This window comes from Vidua macroura, chromosome 3, assembly GCF_024509145.1.
Source record: "Vidua macroura isolate BioBank_ID:100142 chromosome 3, ASM2450914v1, whole genome shotgun sequence".
NCBI lineage: Eukaryota > Metazoa > Chordata > Aves > Passeriformes > Viduidae > Vidua > Vidua macroura.
The window spans coordinates 95022102-95049191 of record NC_071573.1 but is presented as its reverse complement, the minus strand read 5'-3'; the positions used below and the strand labels follow the sequence as shown (position 1 = coordinate 95049191).

General features: G+C 37.6%; 1 protein-coding gene and 1 long non-coding RNA gene across 5 annotated transcripts in view; one reads left to right on the top strand and one right to left on the bottom strand.

Moving 5' to 3' along the window:
* The window catches only part of LOC128805518 (uncharacterized), a 41881-nt gene extending 39391 nt beyond the window's left edge, over positions 1–2490 (top strand). The window contains exon 3 of the long non-coding RNA XR_008436469.1: positions 2371–2490. This is a non-coding gene — a long non-coding RNA (uncharacterized LOC128805518). The remainder of the gene's footprint in view (positions 1–2370) is intronic.
* ERICH1 (glutamate rich 1) overlaps positions 1–27090 on the bottom strand; it is a 76245-nt gene that overhangs the window by 9874 nt on the left and 39281 nt on the right. Inside the window, exons 4-7 of one of the 4 annotated variants that reach the window (XM_053974276.1) lie at positions 8557–8934; positions 5658–5852; positions 3161–3229; positions 1031–1114 (exon numbers count right to left, since the gene is read on the bottom strand). In XM_053974276.1, the coding sequence (XP_053830251.1) occupies positions 3210–3229; positions 5658–5852; positions 8557–8934 (593 nt within the window). In that variant the 3' untranslated portion in view covers positions 1031–1114; positions 3161–3209. Of the gene's footprint in view, positions 1–538; positions 1115–3160; positions 3230–5450; positions 5575–5657; positions 5853–8556; positions 8935–27090 lie in introns of those variants that run through there. The other 3 variants (XM_053974274.1, XM_053974275.1, XM_053974277.1) reach the window with 3 other exon arrangements.

Genomic DNA, 27090 nt, shown 5'->3' with positions numbered 1-27090 from the left:
GTTACAAATTTCGAGCATCACTAAACCAATGCCTTGTAATGTGATATATCAGGCAATATAATGAAACAGAAAAAACAAAGCAAAAAAACCCATGCAATGTTTGTACAGTTTCATCAGTAGTGTATCTCCAAGCACACGTTGGAGGAGTTAAATATGTTGCCTCTATCTTACTGATGACAAAGCTAACAGGTGCTAGATATAAGACATGGTTTGCTCTGTATCACCTGTCAGATGAATGATACAGCAGAGAGAAGAGCCTCTCACAAAGCACTTTTTTCTTCATTATTCCAAAACATTTTACAACCATGGGTATTACTTACTGTAGTATCTACACCTGGATAAATTCAATTGCAAAAATATTATACAGCAGTAGACAGATTACACAGTAATCAGGGAGAGAGAACCCAGTACCATAACTCTGAAGTCAGTGAAACCCACTGGATTGTGACAGGCTGAGCCATGGAGTAGTTCTGAAAATGCCATCCAACTTTCTGCATAATTCCAAACAGGACTTACGTGATCCACATATAGAAACGTATCTATGTCCACAATTTAGCAGTTTATTCAGCAAAAATACATTCCTCAGACATAATGTTGCTTAGGTTTAAATATAAAAAAATATAGTTCTGTTTTCCAGGCAAGCAGATATACAAAAAAAGTCAAGAAATGTAACTTCCAGAAAGGAATCACAAACTTACAAATAAAAAAGATAATACTATACTTCTTAAACAAAATACCAGACAGAGAACTTATTATCATTCCAGCAAGTCCCTTATCCTAAAATGAAATGTACATATTAATACAACTGAAGACTCAGGCCATACTCTTGACAAACCCATCCCAAAACTCACACTGTAGTTATACCTTTATTGTCTTTTGGAATTTTTGTTCATTTAACTTTATTGTCTTCTGGAGTTTTTGTTCATTTACCTGAAGGTGCAGAAAGTGTATTGACACTGCTCTTCCTGAACAATTGCTACTTGGTTAAGAGTCTGTATATTAAATTTTAATCCTGTGCATATGGACACATGGGTAAGGCTTTATTTCCTGTTCTTCACAGGAAGTATATCTGTAATCCAGTAGTGAAACAGAGATGTGGCTACCTTGGCATGATCTGAAACAAAGAAAACACATTCCTCCTGAAATACCTCCATGATGTTTCTGAACACTAAGGAAAAGACTTGTGTGCACATCTGTTTCCATTCAGTATTAACATTTCAGTAAAACCAATGCACATACTGGACCCTGAAAACTAATACCTATAAATTTCTATATAAGCAGGTGCATTTTATTTTAGGATGGCAGTCATTTGTATAAGACACTATTTTGCTCGTACACTTTGAAATTTCCTATTTGTTATGATTCAGTAATTCAGAAAAAATGAGATTGAAATGACATAATCATATGGGCAAGGCTTCTTTCTGTCTGGAGAGTAGTTTCACAGGTCATTATTTAACTTAAAAGTAGTACCTAGAAGCCCCAGTTGAGAATGAGTCATATTGTACAGACAGCTGCATTAAAGCCTCAAAATGCTACGACTTCTGTCTTTGAGTTCAGAGATTACGTATGTGACTTTACCGATTTTTAATGATAGGATTTTCTGCAGTACTTATCACATAATAATCACATTTAAGATGATTCTATAACATTATGCTAATACAATTTTCAAATTTCCTTTTCTTTGAATGCTCGTTCATTCAAAAAAAAGAAGTGTAAATTTCATCATTGTAAGGCCTCTGTATATCCAGCCTCTGCATTGTTGGCACACAGTAACTATATTAATTTTGGTCTGCAAAATGTACCTCCCCCTGCAATGAAGACTGATATAAATGACAATTCTCCAAAAAATGACAGTTAAAAGAAGCTTCTAGCTCTGCTGTGAGTGATAATTTCCTAGGCAACAAGGGAAGAGTATGTTTGAGATTTGAAACCAACCAACAAACGGAAAATGTTAATAGATAACAGAATGAAGTTGATGAGCAGAAGTTCATAAATGAGTTCATAAATTAGGAGATAATGACTTTTTTTTTTTAATTAGGTGATCACCTATGCTTTAATAATTGATGTGAAATGGGAATTAAGTAGCTGTCATTTCCAAAGCCAGTTTCCAGCCAGCAAAGGGAGCATTATTATAAAAGCTCTTCTTTGCCCACTGCACTGTGGAGGATCATGAAGGTCTCTGGCTTCCTTTTGCTAATGGCCACAGACTTTCTAACAGAGATCGGCAAAGCCTCCATCATGAGAAATCCATGTCTATGTGACTTCTAAACATTGTCTTCCCTGCATGTACAGAAGATTTTAGGTAGAGGTTTTGTTAAAGACTACCAAATAAATGGAACTAGTAATAGGGCATTTTGTTCTCTTTTACAGACTGAGAACAGACACTCTAAATAATGATGTTCACATGAACACTCTTGACCAACCTCAGCTCTGTCTGATCATTCACATACAAGGTCAAAGACAATTTGATGAAGTATTTGAAGCACAAAGTACAAGGTAAGTTGATGGAGGATGACAACTAAACAGAACAACCAGTACCTCTGAACCATAGAGATTTTCTTGTTTAAGTACTTTTTCTCATTTAAATGAAGGTTTAAAAGATCATAGCTAATGTTGATAATTTTTATGTCTGAATCTCCTTAGTATTTCCTTTTCCTGCAAAATTTATCACACCCTACCATCACCCTTGATAGGACTTTCTTCAATATGACTGCAAAAATTGGGATTTAAGAGCTTAAGATAAAACAGAAATTCATTTCTTGTTTCTTTTTTCTTTTGGATGCACTGTGATTTTCAATCTGAGTAACAGCTAAGAGATGCAAAGGAAATACCAAATCTTGGTATTGAACTAGAGGTTTTGAATTTGCAGTCTGCAGACCGGGAACAGCCCATGGCTTTATTCTCAAGCACACTTATCATCAGTAGGCATAAGCTTGCCAAGTGGGACTTGGAAATCCCAGTGGAAAGTTGGATGAAACTGTAACATCCATATATGAGGAAATAAAAGACATAATGTTGTGGATAATTTGTAACTTTTACTAGTGGAGAATGTGCACTTATATGAGGAGATGCATCACTTCTCTTTTTTTTTTTTTTTTTGGTATACTTCCCATCCTGAAATTAAAGATAAAACTGAACAAAACACAGCACCCATCTTTACCTCCTTGATGATGGCATCTTAAGTAGAATCATAACCATGGGAAAAAGGGTCAACATACTGTTCCTTGAGCTACAGGGAATAAAATGTTTATTTTGTAAAAATAATACACCTTCCTAAAATCAAGGGGCTTTTTATCATGTTAACATGGAATGACCTTTCATTCTAGTACTTCGCATCATCGTAAAAATAAAGAGAGAAAAGACAAGATAAGACAAAATAATCAAAAAATTAGAGATTACTGTTATGTACTGTGCATTTTAACTAATTATTTGTTAATATAACAAAGACTGTATTAACAAATTCAAGTTCTTATTATAGAAAGGTATTATATTACAAAGTTCTTTGTAATGAATCTTAACTTTTATCACCTGCTCATCGGAAGTGAAAACTAAAATGTAAAAAACCCACACTGGACAAGATGACCTGATTTTGAGCCAAATGTATGGGAAGAAAAAAAAAAAAAGGGAAAAATTAAAGGTCTAATTCAAAGTAAAATTTCAGAGCACTGTATTTTCATTCACTGAATTTCCAGAATTACAAATAGAATGTATTTTTTAAAGTCTGCTGAGGAAACGTAATGACTAGCAGGTGCTTAATTATTCTTTAATAATTTATAAGAATGTATTTTTCCTCTTTCTTATGTTGTTGTACCTCATGAATATCAAATAAACTACTATGGTTACACCACTGTGAACTTGGAATGAGATTAGAATTGAGCCCAGAGTGACAGCAGTTACTAGGGAAAAAAATTAACTGGAAGTGTAAACAATTCCAGGCTGTACCAGCAGAAACATTATTGAATTTTAAAAATCACTCAGAAAATTGTCTTTTGCTTTTTCAAGTGATGAATACATACATTGGAAAATTAGGGGTTTTAATTTGCTTCTGTTTTCTCTCTTCATTTTGACATTTCTGCTATACAAAAGTAAACAGAGCAAATTTTCTCAAAGCTGCAAAACCCAACAGAACTCCAACTGTATTGTATAGAAGTTAGAAAAGGCCTGTAAAGAGTATCCCGAATGTTGTCACTTCAATTCCATTTGGATTTAATCAAGAAAATCTGAATTAGTTCATTCAATAAAGGCTTAATACCATTTTCACGATTCCTGCTGAGTTCTGCGTGGTTTGCACACATGTATTACATCCAAAGAGACAATGTGATTATAATTAATATCAGAGATTGTAGGCTTGAAATGCACAGAAGGATTTCATTCCATGTATATGTGGATACTTCACATCCATCAGAACCCTAAGGGTTGTCATACTGCATATCTACCCTTAAAAGCATACATATGTACTTCTCCAAGAGCATCCTTTTCAAAATGTGTCAGATCTGAACTCCACAGGCAGGAATTCTCTCCTCTCTCTGTCCAACACACAGCAGCCAGTAGGCTTCAGTCTACATGAGGATCTTTAGCCACTATCATGCTGTAAATTATTTAATGAAGTTGCAAGCAGATATCACTTCTCTGAATGCTGTTGCTAAGCCTCTGATGGCTATGATCTTAATTGCACTGCTACCACACTGCTACCACCCCTGCTGCTACTCTTCAAAAGACTTAGAGTACAATCTAAAATGGTTGAGATTCTCTCATGCTGTAGGTAACTGCTCTCAACTCTGATTAAATTCTTTGGGAGGCAAGAAAATTCAGCACATCTTGTAGATTTTTGTCTGATGCTGCAACACAAGTTCTAATGACTAGTAGCAATGACTGTTTACATGAAGACTACATGAAAAATGAATCATTATACCTCATGTGGACTACATGCTGATCCCACATTCACTTGAAGAACTATTAACTGTACAAGAAGAGATTCTACTAAAATGATAGGGGTTATAAAAGAGAACAGAAGGAGCCTGTGCCTCAGGCATGTAAAAATTTAGTAACACAGTAATTTTTCTTTTTATGAATGACTTGAGAATAATATTTGTTATAAAGAATAACTTTAAATTTTTGCATTATCAACAGTATTTTTAGAAACTTAAACCAGATGTTTATATTTAAACAAAACCAAAATGGTAAATCAAAGTTTAGCTTGCAAAGTCTGTGTATCAAAGAAGCCACGTGGTGACCAGGAAGAAGCAAAATAATGGGTTTTATTGATTTTTATGCATGTAAAATTAATCCTTAGCTGGAGGAGTGAAATCTCCAAGATAAACAAGTTAATTCCTGCAATTTAAAAAGTCTACCATGGGAACGTATTAAAAATATGCTTTAATTATGATTAAATCTTAAAACATTTCAGATTCTAAAAATACTGGTTTAAACCCTTGAATCATCTTGTATTCTGTAGTTGCTGCAAAGTGAGAAAAACTTCTATATTGATTGTAAACAAATGGGAAATAGGGATATCACTGTATTTTTAGTGGGAATTATGTTTTCATTCTTGTATAAGCATATATTTGCAGCTTCCTAATTAAAAAAAAAAAAAAATCTGTGTGAATTTTAATTCACACGAAAGTATCAGCGTATGAACATGAGTGAATAGTACCTACCAGGAGACATCATAGATTGTTCTTGGAATTGTTTCAAAGCATCCTTCAATCTCTCAATATCCTGTAGCAATACAAGGGATTTCAGCCGATGCAGATGAGTCACGTCGGAGGAAGAGATGGTGCGAAATTCAAGACATTTTAAGAGCTCTTGGGCAGTTGCTGAATTTACAGCAGCATCTCTGCATTCTGATTTCTCTGCAAAAACAGTTAGAAAACTATGTTACAAATATTCAGTGAACTCAGAGAATTTTCCTAATCATATTTTTTTTTTTCCTAAGACAGCATCTTCCTTTTTTGTACAAATTAGAACCAAGTATCAGGTACTAAAAAATAACTTGTTAAACATTTTTTGTTAAATATTCAAATAATGGTAAAGCGAAAACTACAAAAATCAGTAAGTAAAAAGGACAATAGGATTCATAATGATAGGAATGCAAGAAGAATCAAATTTTCAAAGTTAGCAGAGAAAGAAAGTGTGAAGAAGAAACTGTACTGTGGCCAAAGCACTGTGTTTTTGCTACCTACACACTATATATTATGAACTGCACAGACATTTGGAGAAGGGAACATTTCTGTGGAACTACTGCAAAGCACTTCTGGAGGCAAACAACTACTCTGGTATTGCACCTTTATGTTTTTATTTAAAAAGCAAGTATTACAGCATGCAAGACAGCAGAGAAGGACACACATTGTTGTAATGGGTTGACGTTGGCTAGATGCCAGGTGCCTGTCAAGATGCTCCATCACTCCCCTTCCCAGTGGGACAGGGCAGAGAAAATGAGATGAAAAACAGCTCATAGGTTGAGGTAAGGCAGTTTGCTAAAAAAACCCAAAACCACAGAAAACCCAGCCAAAACTAGCAGATGTTTACATACACATAATTAAAGAGAAGAAGGGTTTATTCTCTATTTTTCACCAGCAAGTGATGTTCAGCCCCTTCCTGGGAAGCATGGCTTCAGCCCATGTAGTGGCTGCTCTAGAAGGCAAACATTGTAAAAGAACGAATGCCCCTGCTCTTCCTCCCTCCCTTAGCTTCTATATCTGAGCTAGCGTCATCTGTACGGATGGGTATGGAATATCCCTTTGGCTAATTCGGGTCAGCTGGCCTGGCTGTGTCCCTCCCAGGCCCTTGCCCATTCCCAGCCTTTGATGGAGGGGAATGTTGGAGAGACAGCACTGATAGGATGCCAGCACTGCCCAGCAGCAGCCAAAACTCTGGTGGGTTATCAACACCTTTCCAAAGTACTGTGAGGGCTGCTGTGCACAAATGAGCACCAGCTCAGCCACATCCAATACAATTGTTTTTACACTACTAAACCATAAATTCACTCTTTCATGCCAGTAATGTGTTGTCTGTCCCTTTAACCAGACTCCCTTTAATTCTGTTTTTTAAACAGCGAGACAACTGAGAAGTACAGAATTTTCCCCATTCAGATTTTTAACATATGTACTAGAAGTGTAATCCAATGTGACCATTTGAAAATGCAGCTAAAAGCAATGGCTTCCAATTTTATCTAAAAAAAATAGGGAGTATTAAAGTCATTCAACAAGAAAAGGCAAACAACATAATGTCAGATCTATATATAAACTGGGATTTGCCTAACAAGAAAGTTAGTCACACTCTGATTTATAGATGTTATATCTCATTTGCAGATGAAATTCCTTTCAACTAAGAATTCCCCTCTGTGGACTCCAAGGTCCTCACTGGCTCAACACCTCAATCTGCTGGTTTGAAACTAGAGCCAGTCAGTCTGTCAAAAACTGCCAAAACCTAAACTTGACTTGCAGGAAAACTGGAAGTTCAACAACACTCTTTCTTAAAAACCAACATGCAACACAGCTGTGGACAATTCATCAGGTTTCTGTTCTGGGTCATGCATTAACAGCAGAACTTGAAGAATTTGCAATCTTGCTCTGTCACTGTGGAGTTCCACTACAGCAAATGCAAGTAGCTTAGCTTGCATTTACTTAGCCATATGGTGAAGTAGTAGAATTCTTAATTGATGGAAAGACCTTAGCCAGAAAGTAGGATAGATTTCAAATGCTAGGCTTAGTATGAAGACCTGATGCAGCAGGAAAATTTAACATTAAGCAAAGAAAATTCTATGTATAAATCTTGAAAAAGTTAACATGAAATCCCTGATGTCATCTTAAGGTTTTTACAGTAATTCTGTGACCAAAAGATGAATTTTATGGTACTAGAAGCTGACAGCTCTGCTTCAAGATGGACTAATGCAGGTAGGTAAGCTATTTAATATTCTCCATTCAGCTCCACAGTGACTGATAGGCCAATAGGGATAAATCACATTGGATAGGCCATTAGGGATAAATCCATGCAATTCTTTTAAAAGTAGTAGGGAATGTGCGTTAAGCATCAGTTCCCATTCAACTTGTTCACAAGCATTTTATGCCAATATACTTTCCTAGTGTCAGTAGTATCTTCCCTGTTCCTGTACGTGCTGTCTGTCTAGATTTCCTTATAGAATTCAAATAAATCTCCTGGGACATTCAGAGCATTCAGAGAAGCAGATTGGTTCAGAGATACTAGGATAGCAATTGCCCTTATTTGAAGTTCTCTGAAAGCAAGTAATCCTTCTGGATATTTGCTTGCAGAGGGGAAAAAGAATTTTAACCACTTGTCCCAAGTGCATTAGAATGTTTAAGAGAAGAGCAAGGAATTCTACAGGTTTTTTCTATTGATGTGAATTCTTGCACAGTCATGTACAGACCAAAAAGTGGGACAAATACTAGGTACATGCCTTACTTATTTTCACATGCCTCTCTTCAACAGAGACACTTCTTTAGTAGCTTTGTCCCATTTTACAGCAGTAATAAATGCATATCCGTTTTCTCCTGTGTGTTAATACTCAAAAAAGAAAGGAGAAAGAGTGGTACATACTGTCAGTAAAATAAATTTGTTGTGTTGCCTGCAGGAAGTCCAGAATGCTATCTGCCTTTTCACCTATGTCTTTTAAGCCTGCTGCTTCTTCTTTGCTGTTTTTGTCAGGCTGATATGTAAAATCCACACTGGTAGTTGTTGTTACTAAGCCAGCTGCTCTCTTTTTTTCTTTCTGTCGCTTCTTTTTCATTTTCCTCTTTTTGTTTTTGCTTATTTTGGGACCGTCTGTTTGCTGCAGCTGTAAATTATCTTGAACAACAGTCTCTTGCATTCCCAAATCTGTTTGTTCTCCATGGAAATTACTAGAGATTTGTGAACTGCTCTTTTGTTTCTTCCTTCGAATGCGCTTTCTCTTGGTTTGCCCTTGATATTCCTCTTCTGCAGATTCAAAAGAGACATGAGAACTGTAAATAGGAAGATCTGTAATAAGCATTTTAGAACTGCACACAGTGAAATATGACACCCTTCAAATTCTGGGATACCTGAGTGGCTCTAACCTTACTTTTATTCTTACAATGTCTTTCAGTACTACAATGTCAAAGTCAACTTTTCTGAACGCATTAAAAAGACATGCTTTTTTCCCTTCTGCTTTCAATAAAGACTGTTTTCTCCTTCATGCTACATACTTTACATCTCATTTACTTTCTTAAGGCAGATGATATGGTTCTATACAGAGTGAGGTCAAAAGAATGCCCAGAGCAAAAATCACTATGGGCAGACTGGGCAACATGACATGAGAGAGCTCCCCAAAGAGTCCCACAGTGCCAGTTGGTAGACTTGACCAAGAGCACAAGAAGAATGTACATAATTTACAAGGAAAGATGATAGTGTTTATATTGATGAGATGCATTCATGACAGTGCTGTACTTTAAAAACACCAGGCATACATTTCTGACTCATCTCCTTTCTCCTCCTTAAGCATTCTCCTCCATTAGGATATCTTACTGCTAGCTCAGTTTTGGACATTAACTTTATAGGAAAAGCATGCAAGGCAACAGTGACCTTGGTAAGTAATCTCTAATCTCTTTAACAGCCTGCCTTGGTTCTATTGTTCTCTTGCTACATTATAATTTCCTTACTACCTAATTCTTCAAAAGCCTCAGATGTCACAAGAAATAAGTCTCTCTTGCTCTTCAAGACAGCTTTTGCACTTCTTTACTCAGATATTATCCCTGTACACAAAGCCCAAGTTTTAAAGTAATCTCTGACCCTGAACTGATTGCTCCTCCCACACACTCACTTCTAGCCCCTCTAGCACTGGCCAAGGAAGATTTGGCCAGAAGCAAAAACCTATCTTGCCTCTAAGTGCACTGCTGATGAAGTCCATATTCTTGTCGATAATAATTGCTGCCTAATTAACTGGAATTCCCTCATTCATGATCTAACAAAATCCCCACACATTTAAACATCATGGATTGCAGAATGCCAGTTTTCTTCTATTTGAAGAAAGTATTGAATTTGCATGCCAAGATTTTGGTCACAGGGGCTACAGGGATGACTTCAGTGAAGAGTTGCTAGAAGCTTCCCCAATGTCCAGCAGAGCCAATGTCAGCCAGCTCCAAGATGGACCTGCTGCTGGCTGAGTCATCAGTGATGGCAATAAAGCCTCTGGCGTAACATAGTCATGCATATATATATATATATATATATATATATATATATATATATATATATATATGTAACTTGTAACATATAGTTAAGAAGGGGAAAAAAGTTATTGTGCAGATACAATTGCAACTAGAGAAGAGCAGAGTGAGAATATGTGAGTCAAACAACTCTGCAGACACCAAGGTCAGTGGAGAAGGAAGTGCTCCAGATGCCAGAGCAGATTCCCCTGCAGTCTGTGGTGAAGACCATGGTGAAGCAGCTGTGCCCCTGCAGCCCATGGAGGTTCATAGTGGAGCAGAGATCCTCTTGTTGAGGACCCTCCACTTGAGCAAGTGCAAGCCTGAGGGAGGCTGTAACCTCAATGGAAGTCCATGCTGGAGCAGGCTCCTGGCAGGATCTCTGGTCCTGTGGTGATAGGACCCCACACTGGAGGAGGTTTGCTGCCAGGACTTGTGACCCCACAGAGGACCCAAACTGTTCCTGAAGGACTCCATGCTGTGGGAAAGGACTAATGCTGGAGCAGATAATGAAGAGCTGCAGTCCTTGGGAAGGACTCATGCTGGAGGACTGTCTTCCATGGGATGGACCCCATGCCGGAGAAGGGGAAAGACTCCTTTCCCTGAGGAGATGAAGAGCCTTCATCTCCCATCTCCCTGCGCTGCTGGTGGGGAGGAGGTAGAGAACTGGGAATAAAGTTAAGCCTGGGAAGATGGAGTGGTGGTGGGGAGGAGAACAGAAAGGTGCTTTTAAGATTTGATTTTACTTTTTACTATCCTGCTCTAATTTTGATTGGTAATAAATTCAATTAGTTTCCCCAAGCTGAGTCTGTTTTGCCCATGACAGTAATCACTGAGTGATCTCTCCCTGCCCTTATGTTGTGAACCTTTAGTAATATTTTCTATCTCCTGTCCAGCTGAGGAGGACAGTAATAGAAAGGCTTTGGTGGGCGCCTGGCATTCAGCCAAGGTGAATACACCACATTCTAATGTTTTGCTCAAGAAAGTTAAGACATTAATCCTTCCCTCAACCCCTACCCCATTTACATGCTTGTAAATTCCTTACAATGCCCTGAACCTAGCACTCTTGTTTATCTGGATTTGCACCATTCTCTTAGGGTCAAAGCTACCCCACTTGGCTAAGGTTGGTGTGATACAGGAGAGACATCTGAAGCCTAATGCTTGTTGCAGAATGATATGCATAATCTCCTGAACTGTCTCAGACATTCTCAGTGTGTTTGGCTTTCTCATCACTCCTCCCCCTAACCAGTCTTTGTCACTATTTTCTCCATGGTTGGAGGCCCTCTGTTTAATTTCTGTTTCTTTTTCTGTCTTGAACTCTGTCAGCTCTGATCCACTTTCTCTTTAAATATCACTACAGACTTTTAGTTCTTTAGCTGTCAGATGACTCACTGCAAAGCAATTTTCCATACTTTCAATGAAGAAGGCTGCATAAAAATAAATGTGCTGTATTGTAACTGAACACCACAGCACATTAAAGACACACCAAGCATCACCCTGGACCCACAGTGTGGAATGTTTTGCACCCATGGTATTTGAACTACATCTTTATATGTGATTTGGACATATGGGATGTGGGAAAAATAATGTCTGTGTCATCCTGAAGGAATAAAATATCAGAACTGAAGGCAGATATGAATGGTGAAAGATGCTATAAACAAAACATCAGTGTTTCATCTTGAGATCTAGTTTGGATTTTCATGGAAGTATTTGTGTTAAAATAGGTGAATTTCACTGCAAATATATATACATTGCTTTGCAAAATTTCTCAGCCCTCTGTTGACCTGAACAGCACTGTTTGCTAATAACACTAATCTATACACTCGGCAAAGCAGCCTAACTTGTTCTCTAAGCATCTGAGAACCCCAAAACTCAGTGAAACTACAGCATGGTGTGCAGCCAAGCACCTTCTTTGGTTTGAGATGACTTGAAAAAAAACAGAAGCCAGCATGGGGCTTAAGATAACCAATGCTTTGAGTCCAATCCAAAAGCTTCCTTATCCTAAGTAGCTCAGGACATCAGAAGGTCTGAAGAGACCATGGTGAAGCTGTCAAAAGGCCAAATGAATTTAGTCTTCCCATGTGTAGGTATTAAGATAAATGCCTGACTGAAAGGAAACCAGAACTATGCTGACTTTGCTCCAACACAGGAAACAAATACAAGACTCTGCCTAGCTCTCTTGAGGAGATATTGGCAGTCTAGCCTCTAGACTGCTTAAGGCAGTCCTTTAGCAGTTTCGGTCATTCGTTGCCCTGTATTCTTGTATCTGTATGCTATCTACTGTTCCATGTGTGGCAGCTACCAGTGATTCAACATCAGGAACAAATACAATTAGATGCTTATGAATGCAAAGCAATGCACACAAAAGGGATTAATTCACACAGCTCACTGGTAGGGGTAAAGTGAGCTGTTATCAGCTCAGGAAAAACAAAAGCCATACCTGTGCATCAGCATGGAAACTCAATGAAAACATTTGCTCAGTTGGTATCAGTGATCACAACAACTAACACCTTGTTTGCATACATAAGAAAAGAGTTGGAAAATAACAGGAAAAATATTCCAAAGCTATTATATAAACCTACTGTACTGTTCAAGCTTGTAATGCTGTGTTTCTTAGCATAATTCCAGAACAGAAAGGTTTTGGCAGGCAAAAGGAGGACTGTCACAGAAGTTAGCAAGAGAAAGAAACTCCAAAAAGATTTGTATGGTTTAACTTGAAAGAGTAATAAAATAGACTTAATTTCTGCCTCCTCATGTGAAAAGGTGACATGCAATTAATCTGAGCTGTTTCACAAGCTAATAGAAGAAAGTAAAACCTTTTTTTTTCCTCTAATGGTACAGTTTGCTATAGATTCCCCATGCACGTGGCATGCAGAGGAGCCAAGAGAACTGCTTGTTCATATAACCAGCAAGGCTACCTGATTACAACAGCCACGCTAAACTATAAATGAAAATTATACAAGAAACATACACCATAAAGTTTATGTCACAGCCTACACAACGACCTTAACAAATGACATATTCAGTGGGATTCGCCTCCCACATCTTTAGCTGCCTGAAAATACTTAGTGCATACTTAGACCTATGCTCCCTCCGATAACCCAAAAGACACTTTCTTCTTCAGAAAGCAGTTTACCTCATACTAAACCAGCAGGGATGGAAATGCAATCTGAAGGACTTCATCTCTCTCTCTCCCCTTCCATTAACCACAAAGGAAATCGAGATGATGAGCTCTGACTAGATGCTTGCAACACCTGAGAAGAATCAGTCTCTTTTACAGGAAATATTGGTACACAGGAAGGTGTTTCTTTACATGAGTCTGCTCATCACATGAACAAGACCCAACTTTTGAACTTTTCTCTACATTTCAAGCCAGTAGGGAGGCCTGATAAAAGTTCAGTAGATACAAATTTGGTTCTAATAATTTTTACCACTGACAGAAAAGATTTGTTATGTCAAAGCTAAGCAATTCTAAAAAAATGCAGGGAATATATACTATGCAAGCAATCTCAGTATGTTGAGTAAGTACTTAAGCAACAATGATAGGAATAGCTTTAGAATCACACTAACTCTAGCCACAACTATAACTACAGCTTGCTCTAATTCCACAAGAGCTGATGATTGTTCTCCTGTTCCGTATTGGTCTGTCACCTCTCTTTGTCCTAAGATCTATCTCTGCTCCACAAGTTGCTTAATTGATCACATAATGCAATTATCCAGGAGCAGTTGACTCTAACCTGTTTAGTCTGCACTTGGTGCTCCTTCAGACTGAGCAAAGTGTCTTCCAGATGGAATGCCCATATACAATTTCCAGTCACAGTCATAATTTCATAGGCATTTCTTTCAGCCTTAGTAAGAACTGCTCCCTCAAGAACTGTTCAGAGTTCTTTTTTTTTGGCACAGATTCCTTTTTGGATGCAGTTTACCACGCAGGTGCACAGTCACACTACCCTGACTGGCAGTATGATACAGAAGTAGGGATGTGCAGCCTCAGAATGTAAGTCAGCACTAAAAGAAAAACTAATTTTCTAACAGCCTATCTTATCTTGTCTGAAAGATTTAAATGTTTTCTCCATTCAAACTCATGTTTCTTTAACAGAACAGATGTAGAAATACGTAAAAAAAGGAGACTTTAAATGAAATAAGAGGACTCCATTGATACGTACAGCTTACTGAACTGTGATAATGAAAAGTCAGTGCAGCCAGTTTCTATCTTCAAAGAAAAACAGAAAACAATGAAAAATAGAAAAAAAAAATTGACAGGAAGACACCCAATAAGCTAACTTTTATTGAGTTCTATTTTATTAGGAAGTTACTTTGTATTCATCATCAGAGCAGCACAGTGAGATTAAATACAAAGCTTAACACAGGCTAAGAGCAACAGCTGACTTCCTCCTGTCCAGACTAACCATCAGTGTGAACACACTGCTGGCAACTCCATGATAGAAAATACAAGTTCTCTCGAGTTTATCTTTGCTATTTCAGTTCCTTCATACAATGCCAGATGGAAACATTGTGAGACAGCATCCTATAAGACAATGAAATATGGGAGGCTGATTACTTAGGTGTCTGCGAATCCAAGGGATACAAAGTTCCACAGTATGTAAAATGAAGTTTGGCTATGAGAATAAACTGGGATTTTTGAATGCTAGGGATTTTTTAAAATCAGGTCCCTGAATATTATAAGAACAAACTTTTAGAACAGGGAAAAAGAAAAAAGAGAGGAAAAAAATATGTAAAGCATACTGAGGAAAAAGAGTCAAAGAATATCCACTCAGCTTGAGGAATCCATATAATCTGCTCATCATTACTCAAGCATGGCAGCTGGCTCTCCTGTTCAAGTCCCACCGTTGGCTCTCTGGATGTTGCTCATGGTATTTCTGTAATTCTGTTGGGTTTTGGTGTTTTGGCTTTGGGTTGGTTTCTTTTTTTCAGATGAAACAGGACATATGTCCTTCTGATTTTTCAGCCAGTTTAAGCTCTTCTCCTTGATACTGGATGAATCTTCCATAGTGTACCATGCAGCCAAAGCAGAGGAGTTTAATTTTGGGTTAGGATCTTGTAAGGGAAAAACCAAATGTTATTTTTAGTACTAATTAATATATTTGTAGCTGCAATTTGACCAAGAGTAAAAAGCTGTGGCTGGTGAATACAATAAAATGGAATGGTTCATTAGAACAAAAGCAATACTGGAAAGATCTCAGGGACACAAAATTATGTTACTATTTTTTCACTCTTTTTTTGGGGAAACTGCTTCAAATAATTTGAAATCAGAGAAAGAAAACCCATTTAAAAATTTCAGAACACCTATTAATGTGCAACAATTGTAATGTTGTAGAAAACTACAAGACTGGAAGCTGTTTAGGATAGGGACTGTCTTTTATTTTTCATTCATACTATGTTTGTGTGCTGACAAATCAAGAATTCACATAAAACTGGCAAATGTTGCATAAGTGCTGCCTACCACAAAGGAGTATTACCTCCTGGATTTTAAGCAAATCCAGTTCATGCTAATGACAATTATCAATTAAAGGCAGATACCACTTTCTGCATAAGTCTTCAATCATGAATGTTCACCTGACTGTATATACAGATGAATTTCTCTTACTCATAAGTTAAGTCAAATTCCTGCCATAGGACAAGCTGTACTTGGTCACATCAAACAACTACCTAATTCTATATCCTGTATCAAACAGTAGCCATACACTGCATTCAAGAAAATGTGAACTCTGGACTTACAGAGAGGTACAATAATGGGTGTTCTTTTGCACTTTTTGCCCTAATAATTGCCATAGTTTTGCTTTTTGATTGCTGCTAAAATGTTGTTTTCATAGTTATTCATCATATTGTAAAATCTTACTCCTGCTTGGTAGCAGTCAGTTCTGAGCTCACCATTTTGCAGGTGAATTTTGACTGTTTATTTTTTCCTAAGTACATCACTTGACAACTATCTAAGATGTGTCTCATCTGTCATTTTTGACAAATCACTCAATCTGGGATTACACTGCACCCAACTCTAGCCTTTAATGCAGTCGATATCCATGTAGCCATCAGGAAACCTTCTGATATCACTTCATTCTTCTTACCTGACCATCTATTGAACACAAGCCTCCAGCTGTGACCTCTGTTTTGAGAACTGCTGCATTTTCTTCATCTACTTATCTATTCTAGGGCTTCACCTTTCATGTTAAGTCTATGTGCCCCCTTTGGAGAAGGGCTTTATCAAAAGCTTGGTGGAAATTCAAGGAAACCACATCACCTGTAGCATGATCCTTATCCATATATTTCCTACGTCTTCAAAGATTCCAAGATGTTTGTACACCTCCTCTTTGCAAACCTGTTGATCTGTCCCATTCAGATCACAGTTTATCAAGCATCCACAAATATTATTTTGCATCATAATTTGTGCCGAACTACCTAAAACAAACAACAGGTTAACAGGCTTGCAGTCCCCTGGATGATTTAAGAACTGTTTTAAAAAACTGGCTTCACACTATGTTACCTCAAAGTCTCTGACCACAAGGCAATTTGAAAAGCATGTAGCTATGCATCATTGTCAGTAATATGGGCAATTTTTTCCTTAAATTCTTTTAGAAAATTTAGGTGAATAAAATCTGGTACTTGTGATTTTATTTTATAAATTTATTTGTTGCATGACCATTAAATCACTTCAATTTCACATATCCTTTCAGAAAAGCCAGGAAGAAGTGCTGCATCATGGGATTCTCCATAGTATTTTTTCTACAGCTAACATCAATGCAAAGGATTTATTTAACTTCTCTGAAACAGGCCTCTCTAAATACTCATTCTACATCAAGATCATTGGCTCAAAAGAGTGGCAGACACATTGCTCCTGGTGCATCACAAATAAGACCTATTCAGTTTTAATTCTATATAACATTTGCTCAAACACTCCTTTGCCTGTCTTACCACACTCTTACATTTAAATATGTTTAATATATCATCTGGGTGTGAACTCAGTTTTTTAAAAGACACCTACTTCTTTCCAACAACTTCCTTTACTCTGTTGTCTGGCTGTGCTGTCTTTCTCTTGCTTTTTCTCAAGCCTGTCATGACAGGTGGTGGGCGCTGGCCTTGAATATCACATATGGTGTCCTTAAGTAGCTTCCAAACCACCTGGTACAACTTCCTTCTCTTAGCTGACCTTTTTTAGGTTCTTTTTAGTAAATACCTTTATTTTTGTGTAGTGTTCCTTCTTGAATTGTTGTGGATTACTGTTTGTTTCCTTTTGTTTTTTTCAGCATGTTGAACCCAATGGCTGCTGTTGTGATGTGCCTCTTGTGAACGAAACTCTATGTAGGATAAAGTCAAGGGTGTGATTTCCTCTCACAGCACTAACCAATGTCTTGGTTATTTTATTGACTGTGTCTAAAATCTGAAACTTTTCACAATATCCTGATGAGACAGTAAGGGAGAAACTGAAGATCCCATCATTGTGCTCTCTGCTGCTTTTCTGATCTTTCAGCAGTGAGTGTTCCCAATCCCAGCTGGATACATGATGAAACAGACTCTGAACTTGCTTTGCTTTTTGGTATGTACACTCAGTCCACACACATTGATCTAAGGCATCCAGGAGATATGTAAAACTATTTTAATGCATAAATTCATTTTAGCAGTAATGTTTTGGGCCTTCTGTCACTTTATACAGAAAGCTCTAATTGATGAAGCTCCCAATCTTTCTTAAATAGTATTTAAGAAATACTATTTCTAGTAAGGAATAGTATTTAATAGAACTATTTCTGATACAAATTCTGTACTGTTCAATGACTTAATTTTTAAACAAAAGCAAGTATTTTAACCTTTCAGTGATCCTTTATTGTTTTAAATTTCAAACTCATTGTCTTCAGTCATTTTGGCATTTTGGGGTGATGTACAGTCAGACTCAGTCACCATTATTTAGAGGCATCATACAGCACTTCCCACATGGGCTCAGTTGTGGTCCCCAAACCCACTAAGAATGTTGACTCAGTGAGGAAAACAGAGTAAAATTATAAAGCTGAGCATACTCACATACAAGAAAAAACCAGAGATTCAATGACAACCAGTAACTGTTTTGAAGGCTACTAAATCAGAAATGCTCAAAAATCTTAAGCAGCCACAAAGACTAATTGCTACTAAATAGAGAAATCTTCTTAGTCTTTGGCTAAATAAGATTACATCTCTGTATTGGAACAGATAGCACCACTATGAATGGGAGGGGGAGATTTGTAACATTTATATTAAAAAACTGGAAACATTTTAAGTACCTGATGTCACATTTCTATCTTAAATATTTGCTCTTTCTTTTAATTTTCAGGACACAAACACATGTTTAGAGTTGTCTTCAAAGCCTTTTTTCCCAGAGATGGTTTTCAACCAGTGGTTAGTTTAAAGAATCCAAAGCTCTCCCTTTGCTCAGAATAACATCAGAAATGATAAGAAACACTGCAATCTTAAAATCCTGTGCAGCATTTAAAATGTTATTTCCAAAGATACCAGCTAAAACAGCACAAAATGTTTAGACGCTATTAAGAGTATAGGAATACAGACTGGAAAATGGGAAAAACTGGAAGAACAGGTCATCTACTGGAAAACAGATATGTAGTTTTCCTCTGTGACAGAACAGCATCTAAGAGCAGATGTAAACTAAAGTACAGTCTTTAGCACAGAAGAGCTACATGAAAGTACACACACACTGACCCAGCAAAATGAAGATACTCAGCAACAATCGTCCAACTTATGCCAGTTATCAACTCAATATTTCAGCTTACACCTCAATTCTATTTTTGCCATATTTTGTAATATTTCTTAACTTTTTACAAAGCATCTAATAAACAATTATATTTAACCCCATATATGAAAGAGCTGCCACAACTGCAGTTTATTACATGGTTCTTCCAGTAAACCCTATTTCAAAACAATCTGGAAAAGTAAAGTCTGAAAGAATGCAGAACTTCCATGTGTTTTATTTTTAATTACTTCCTTCATCCATTTATCTTTGAATCTTAAACTAGATTTGAATTAAATTTACTTATACAGTTTCCAAGCAGCTTTGCAAAAACAGGGATGTTTTAGGACAAGGATTAAGCTTACTTTCATTAATCACATTCTAAATTAATTGTGTATTGAAGCAGTAAGTAATTTCTTAATGACCAAGTGCTCTATGTTGAACTAATCATACATATAAATATGCAGGCAAGTATGCTGGAAAAAGGAGCAACACCACAGGGAAAAATCCAGAACAGCTGTAATTTGGTAATCTGTCAGTCTGTAATAGATGTGAACCGGGTGCCACAGTCTTCCCTGGTATGCTCAAACTTTTTTTCCATAGTGAACATTTATACCAACTTTTTAATAGGAAAGCTAGGTTTTATTAGAACAGACACTAGAACAGCTAATTTCTTTTCTGGGGGTGGAGAAAACTCAAAATGAGGGAAGTCGAAACAAAACTAAACATACATAACTTTACCTCCACCTTGCCCACTGCATCCTCATAAATCAATCCTCTCTTCTTAGGCTTGTTCTCAGTTCAGCACACCAGATACCAGAGCTGCAGAACAGTCTGCACAGTGCTCTCTGGGTCTCTAGGGAATGTCCCCCTGAAGCCTGGGCTCCCATTGTTCTCAACAGACTTCTGGTCTCTGCTGTACAGAGGGTTTATCCCTTGGCCATCATTCCTCTACACCAGTGTGTCCCTCACATTCTATAAAGTTATTCCCTCTCAGTGGGTGTCTCCTCATTGCCTAAGGACTCCATCCTGATTTCTGTACTAAGCAGCTACAGATTTTTAAATACTAAAATATGGTATATGACATAAACATCTGATTATTCATAATAATAAACTTAAAAAACCCTACAAAACCCAGATGAAAGCATCCATTACAAAAATAAATCTTTGGAAAGTGACCGAAATAATTTTGTCACATGTTCTCAACAAGAGATCATGTAGTGTATTCTACTTTCCTAGGTGTTGAATCCATTGTACGCCATCTTTACACTATTAAATCACCTATTTCTGGGCACAGTAGAATGTTACCAGGATAATATGGATCACTCTCATTTCCAGGATTTCTTGTGCTGCTTCCCAAATGTAAAAAAAAAAAACCTTAAAATGGCAACAGGATCACAACAACTTGTCTATTCAGCTTAGCGAAGTGTCAAGTTATTTTTAGTTCCCATTTAAGTTGTTGAAAAATAAGAGTTGCTCTGCACCTCATTGAAGAATAGTATCATCCCTTGAATATAAGAGAGACATTGTTATTCTTCTTCAGCTATATTACATGATCTGTGAAATAACTCTGATGCGATAAAGGGAAATGTGTTCATCTGTCTTCACTTGACTTTGTATTTCATACAAATTTTAAAATCTGTCATCTACTTGCAGAACACAGTTTTTTCCATCACACACTGTACCCCCAATCCAGATTAGTGTGACATGAATGCTTTTCATCTTTACTTGGTACACTGCCTATCACCTCTACAAAGTTGGTTTAATTTTTCTTTCCCACATCATAGAACCTTAGGTATCAATAGCTGTCAATCCCAGACTACCCATAATATGCTATGGATATGCATACATCCTTTGTCTTCGATGCACTTAGATGTTCATTACTAAATGAATCTCTCACTTGCTTTCATGAGCTGGCTGATATGTACTACTATTAATCCAGTTGGGATGCAAATAAATTTCCTTGTTAGTGTAAAATGCCATTTCTTTGGGGTAGGAATAAAAAGGTTCTTCCAAAGAGAGCTTATCCTGCCACAAGCATCTAACTTTAACCATTTATGTTGACTTTTAGGCAGGATGCTCTTCCTGAATGAAATACTCAGCAGCAGGTAAGAAATATGTGAGACGAGGAATAAATCTGGGTCTAGGAAGTCCTTGTCTAGGCTCAGTGATATCACAGAATCATAGAATCCCCTGACTTGGAAAGGATCCACAAAGATCATCAAGTCCAACTCTTAAGTGACTGTCATATTTCACTTTTCCCCAAAACAGCTACTACATCACAGAAAATTTTCTGACACTAGGGGAATATTACCTTTTTATATTCAGAGCCTGATTATATGCATCACACATAATTTTATTTAAACAAGAAAATGTAAAATAAAAGTTTCTTCATTTTACTTGTACAGGACAAGTAAGAGTCTTCTTGTAGGATCCAGGCACAAGCGTGCCCCCAATATTTTAAGTCAGATACATAAAGATTCTGGATTTAGAAGCAAGGAACATAGGACCAAGAATAATTTTTCAATTTCCTTAAGTAGTTACAATTTCCCTAATTTTAATTAATTACCAAACACAAGGGGGGGAATAATCTCATTGTAAATGCAAATGTTCTGCTGGAGTCACGGACTATAGCTTCATTTGGCTTTTTCTTTTCCACTTTGAGAACAAAAAATCAAAACCCAACCAAACCACACTACCAAAACCAATGCACTCTGTTCTATCTATACAAGTCCTAAAAATCAAGGGTTTTATACCCAGCTCAGCTCTGTTTTGATTTTTTCCAAAGCATATGCAAAATAAGTGATGAGAAAGTGGAAAATTTTCTTATATAGCAGTGAATAGCAAAAAGAAAGCAGGACAGATCTGATCCAAATCTACTTATTCAAGCCAAAACGAAAGTCCAAGAAGTCTGTAGTAATGTTACAAGCTACCTGCACATCTTATTAGCAAATTCAAGATTCACAAAATGCTGGGTTTGAAATCACAAGGAATGGTTGTTCAGTTCCACTCCTGATTCCTTCATAAAAGTAATCTTTCACCAAGTGGGACAAGAGGCCACAGAGTACAGGTTTCTGTCTTCTCAAAAAACTGGGATTTTGACTTTGGTAGCCGGTTCCTGTGTTCATAGGACCTTTTTCATTCTGGAATATTAAAGAGCTCACAAAAATCTTGCAGCAAGTGAAACAATCAATAAATCTCAGGAATGGCTTTAGGTTCTCTGAACACAAGGGCCAGTGCACTGACCTCTGGGAATGCAGGACTGGGAATGGGGGTCCTCTGGATGGAGATAGCAGATGCCTGGCTCTATGGTGGTGTTGGCTACTTCTCTGGCTGGGCAGCATTAAGGGACACTACAGCTGGTATTTTATTACTCCCTCACCCCCCACAAGGGGATACATGCTAATTAGGACTTCACACAAGATTCACTTCTGCCATTAAATTACACTGTAGCCGGTAGAGAGAACTTCCACTGTACTAACAAGTATGATGACACAAAAAGTTGGCAGAAGATCACTAGAGAATAGGCTGCAAACAGCTCAAAATAATTCAGGGCTTTTCATTTACTTGGATTTTAACTTAAGCACTTCGCTGCAAGCAAGTTAAAGTGTACAAAATTACTGCCATTAAAAGAAAAGGTATAAAAAAAGGGAAATATAAAAACCTTGTAAATACATTTGAACGAACAGATATATAACCACAATGGAAGTTTATACTGCTTGTAACATAACTGCTAGAGGCACTTCAATTTAATAGAATTTACATATTACTATAAACATATTTAATAGAAGAAAAATGTCAGAGTCAGAGCAAAAAGGAAAAGCATTGTAGGTTACTAGGGAACATATTCAGGTAATTTAATCATTACACTTTTACTTAGATGTTTTTCTGCATATGTACAAGTTCTTTTGCTAGAAGAACATGTAACACTATCTGTAAAGCTTTTGCTGAAGTTCTCTATGTTTATACTAAACAAAGTGTGAAGATTATTTCAAATGTTAACATTTCTGATTATTAGTGAATGTTGTATACCAGTATGATTTCTAGACATATGTCAAAAAAAAATACTGCAATGGATTTTTCCTTGAGATTACTGATTTATACATCTAAATTTCATGCACTCAGTAAACCAATTTACAACTTGAAATTAGAAACACACACACAAAAATAACATTAAATAAGGAAACACTGCATATTTGATAATCTTTCATTTTTCCTTGATATATTCTTCTTCCCTTTCAGAGGAAAAAGAAGAATCTCCATCCAAAGCTGCACAATCTTTAGTACTGAAGGCTCCACCCATCAATAGCATATTCAAGATTGTAAATGAAATATTATTTGATTAAACACGCAAAGTCCAAGAGACAGTTAGTAATGGAGTGTATTGGATTTGCATGGCCAGGGTTTGGTAGTGGAGGGGCTACGGGGTGGCTTCTGGGAGCAGCTGCCAGAAGCTTCCTCCATGTCCAGCAGAGCCAATGCCACACAGCTCCAAGATGGATGTGCTGGGCCAATCAGAAATGGTAGTAACACCTCTGTGATAATATATTTAAGGAGAATTTTAAAAAAAGTCATAATCACAGATTTAATTGCAGCCAGAGATAGCGGGGTGAGAACATGAGAGGAACAGCTCTGCAGACACAAGGATCATTGGAGAAAGAGGAATAGGAGATGCTCCAGGCACCAGAGCTGAGATTCCCCTGCAGCCCATGGGGATCCACAGGGATGCAGAGATCCACCTGCAGCCCATGGAGGAGACCCACACCAGAGCAGGTGGATGTCTGAGAGGAGGCTGTGACCCTGTGGGAGGCCCGTGCTGGAGCAGGGTCCTGCAGGCCTGTAAAGAGAGGAGCCCACACTGGAGCAGCCTGTCCTTGAAGGATTGCACCCCATACTAGAGAACTGTAACCCATGGGATGGACTCATATTGGAGAAGTTAATGGAGAACTATCTTCTGGGGGGGAGGGGGGGAACCTCATGCTGGAGCAGGGGAAGGACTCCTGTCCCTAAGCAGCAGGAGATACATGTGATGAACTGACCAAAATCCCCATTACCCCTGTCCCTGTTCCCCTCTGGAGAGGAGGCAGAGTTGAGAAGGAGTGAGAGGCGGGGGAAGGTGTTTTAAGGTCTGTTTTTACTTCCCATTATCCTGCTCTGATTTTTTAAAATAATAAACTCAGTATTTTGAGGATGTTTTGTCCGTGACAGTATTTGATGAGTGATCTCTCCTGAAACCTATCTCAAACTGTGAACTCTTTGTTATATTATCTCTCCCCTGTCCAGGTGCCGAGGGGAGTGAGAGAGAGACTTTGGAGGGTGTCTGGAATCCAGACAGGGTCAACCCACTGCATGGAGGTAAGTGCATCATTTTCATTAGCAAGTGCTACAAAGGAGAAGGATACCAAGAAAGGCTGGCATTTTTCCTCAGGAGAAGAAAAGCTGGCAAAAAAAGACAAAATTAAATATATATCCTGAGATGGAAGAACTCTATCACTGGTTTATTACTTAAAGTCTTACCACTTATTGTAAGGCTATGTATTTTTATTTTTTAAGGAGCTTTAACAAATTAGTATTTCTCTCCTCTACAGTGTTCTTCTATATACTAAATAAAGTACTGAACAAATAATTAATCACTTCTTTTCTCTGGCAGATGAACAAGAAGGATAGACATTATGTTCTTTTCAGTAAAAATGCCACAGTTCAGCTAAGGTATTTAACTGCTGTGTAAAAGCTACCATAATATTCACTCCCCTTTCTGGGTTCATATAAAAAGAGACAGGCTCCTCCAAATAGAAAGTTTGATCCTAGACAGACTTTATTATCATCACTTATTGTAATACCACTAGGTGCCTCGCTCTTCTAATTATTCAAGCAGTTTAGTAGAGTATTCTCATATGCTTCAGTGAAGAGGTGGAAAAAAAAAAATCAGATCCCTGCACAAATGTGCTGTACTGCAGCAGTTCAGGGTATGAACTGTTCCAGACCTGCAGAGCAGCCCTGGAGCCTGCAGCAGTTGCTGCCTCTTTGTGCTGATCTAATAGCACTGGCTCAATATCAACTACATTACAATATGCAGGGTTTTGTTCATGTCTTTAAATGCTTGCGTTTCCACAGTAGAATCTTTACTATTTTATATACCTTGTGATATGACAAGTGCCTAGATCTGAGCATTCAATAAAGTCAAATTCTCTGAGGAATGACTCTTAATAAAGATGCACATTTAATTCTGCTACCTTGTCTAAAAGAACTGATCTAAATTTGTCAGTTACAAACTAAGGTTTTTAGTATACTGAATGAAGGCTGGAAAAGAGTATGTGCCATACTTGAACACTGAGTACTCCTTAAGATCTCTTCACTGTATTTGCTGCTTCCTCTGGAAAGCTAGCAGAGTAACTAGATATACAGCTCCTGTATTTATTAATAGCCACTTTCCATAAAGTTTTACAGCAGATTGATTTTTTTATCAATTCAATGTTGTATGCCTTTGTAATTTTTGGAAATTTATCTTACATGCTGTTTCATAATGGGAATAACAAAGCATTCTATATGTGAGAAGACAAGCACTATACAGTATTAGCTTTTCACTTCTCATCTTCAGACAGACAGTGACCAAAAAATAGAATAGAGCTCTTTACTTGTCCAGACTGACACAAGACGTGTCCATTTCTAAGTACTCAAGAAATGCTGATATACTACTCAAATAGAGTGCATACCTAATGCAAAAAGATTGGAATGGTTTGTGAATACACTGCAAACTTAAGCCATTCAGGTAAGTACTTAAGTTGAATTTAAGACAGAAGCATGAAAGGAATTAAGCTCATTGTGCATTAAAGATGCCATGTTAGGCTCTCCTTAAGGTGTGGCAACCATTACAGTTCTATTGTATTTCAGATTTTTCCATCTATCTAACCTACTATTCAAGCTACCAAAACAAATGTTTTATCTAATATAATATCTGGCATCATGATAGTGCAATGGCTATTTGCTGGTGAAAAGAAAATTAACAAAATAAATTCAATTTTGTGGTTAGCTGTGCAAGGATGCTGATATCCAGTTCAGTGTTATACTCACATGGTGGACCTGTTCCAAAACCATCACCAAAATCTGGTGAGAGTAATGTACTAAAGAAGATTTGAATGGCAGAATTCCTTTCTAGCAGTCAGAACTTTAGGTCATGTGGCATTTTTCATCCTGTTCTACATACCTTAAAGTTGGACCTACCAGAAAATTAGCTTATGTTGCATTTTCTCAAATATAAATTCAGCTTTTAAATATTCTTTTTTTAAAAAGGCAATTTAAGAAACCTTTTATTCATGTTCATTCAATTAGATTGGTAAAAAACTGGTATCATCATCCCAACAAAGCAAAAACAGTTGCATAAAACTGTTTCTGCATTCTCTCCATCTCTCTCCACAGCAAGATGTGGAGAGTTAGGCGGGTGAGATATAAGTAAGTCCTTTCCAAGTATCCTCCATGTACCCAAAACCAAAGGGCTTTGAGAAAGTAAGGTCACCCAGTTCTTTTGGAATAGTACAGAAGCAGGCAGAACAGGTATGACTACACACAAAATTTCACCTGTCATTAGATTAGCTACACTATGACCAGAGGTTCAAGGCTACTGTTTAAAGTATCTGCATCAAGAAAAGAAGTGTCAGATGCTGGCAGTGTCCCACAGGTCAGTGAAGGCTTGTTCCCCATTACAGCCCTACAGAGCTGAGTGCTCAGCTAACTGCAAATTAGCAGAACCAGTCACATCAGTACAGCTGTGCTGGTTATACCAGCCCAGAGGATGAGCACATTCAGATCTCAGAAGAGGAGTCTGTGAGATACAGCACTATCAGCTGGATAGAGCCAGAGGCGCAGTTGTTGGAAGGGATTTGCCTACTGTCAGGAGAGACTGCCTGTTGGCCCTAATGCCTCCTCCACACCTGCACAAGGCCGATGCAGCTGGGAAATGGAACTATTGGTACAGAGCAGCTTCGTTCAATCATAAGCTGCTCAAAGCAACTGGGGATCCTTGGAATGCACTTCAGATTGCCTGCACTGTATTGTGGCTAGATTATGGCAATAGATTTCTGTACACTGGTATTTCTGTCTTTTGCTATAGCAATATCCATTTTCTTCAGCCCTACACAGATGGCTGGAAAGAGGGTGAGTGAGGCTGATGCATGGCATGGACAA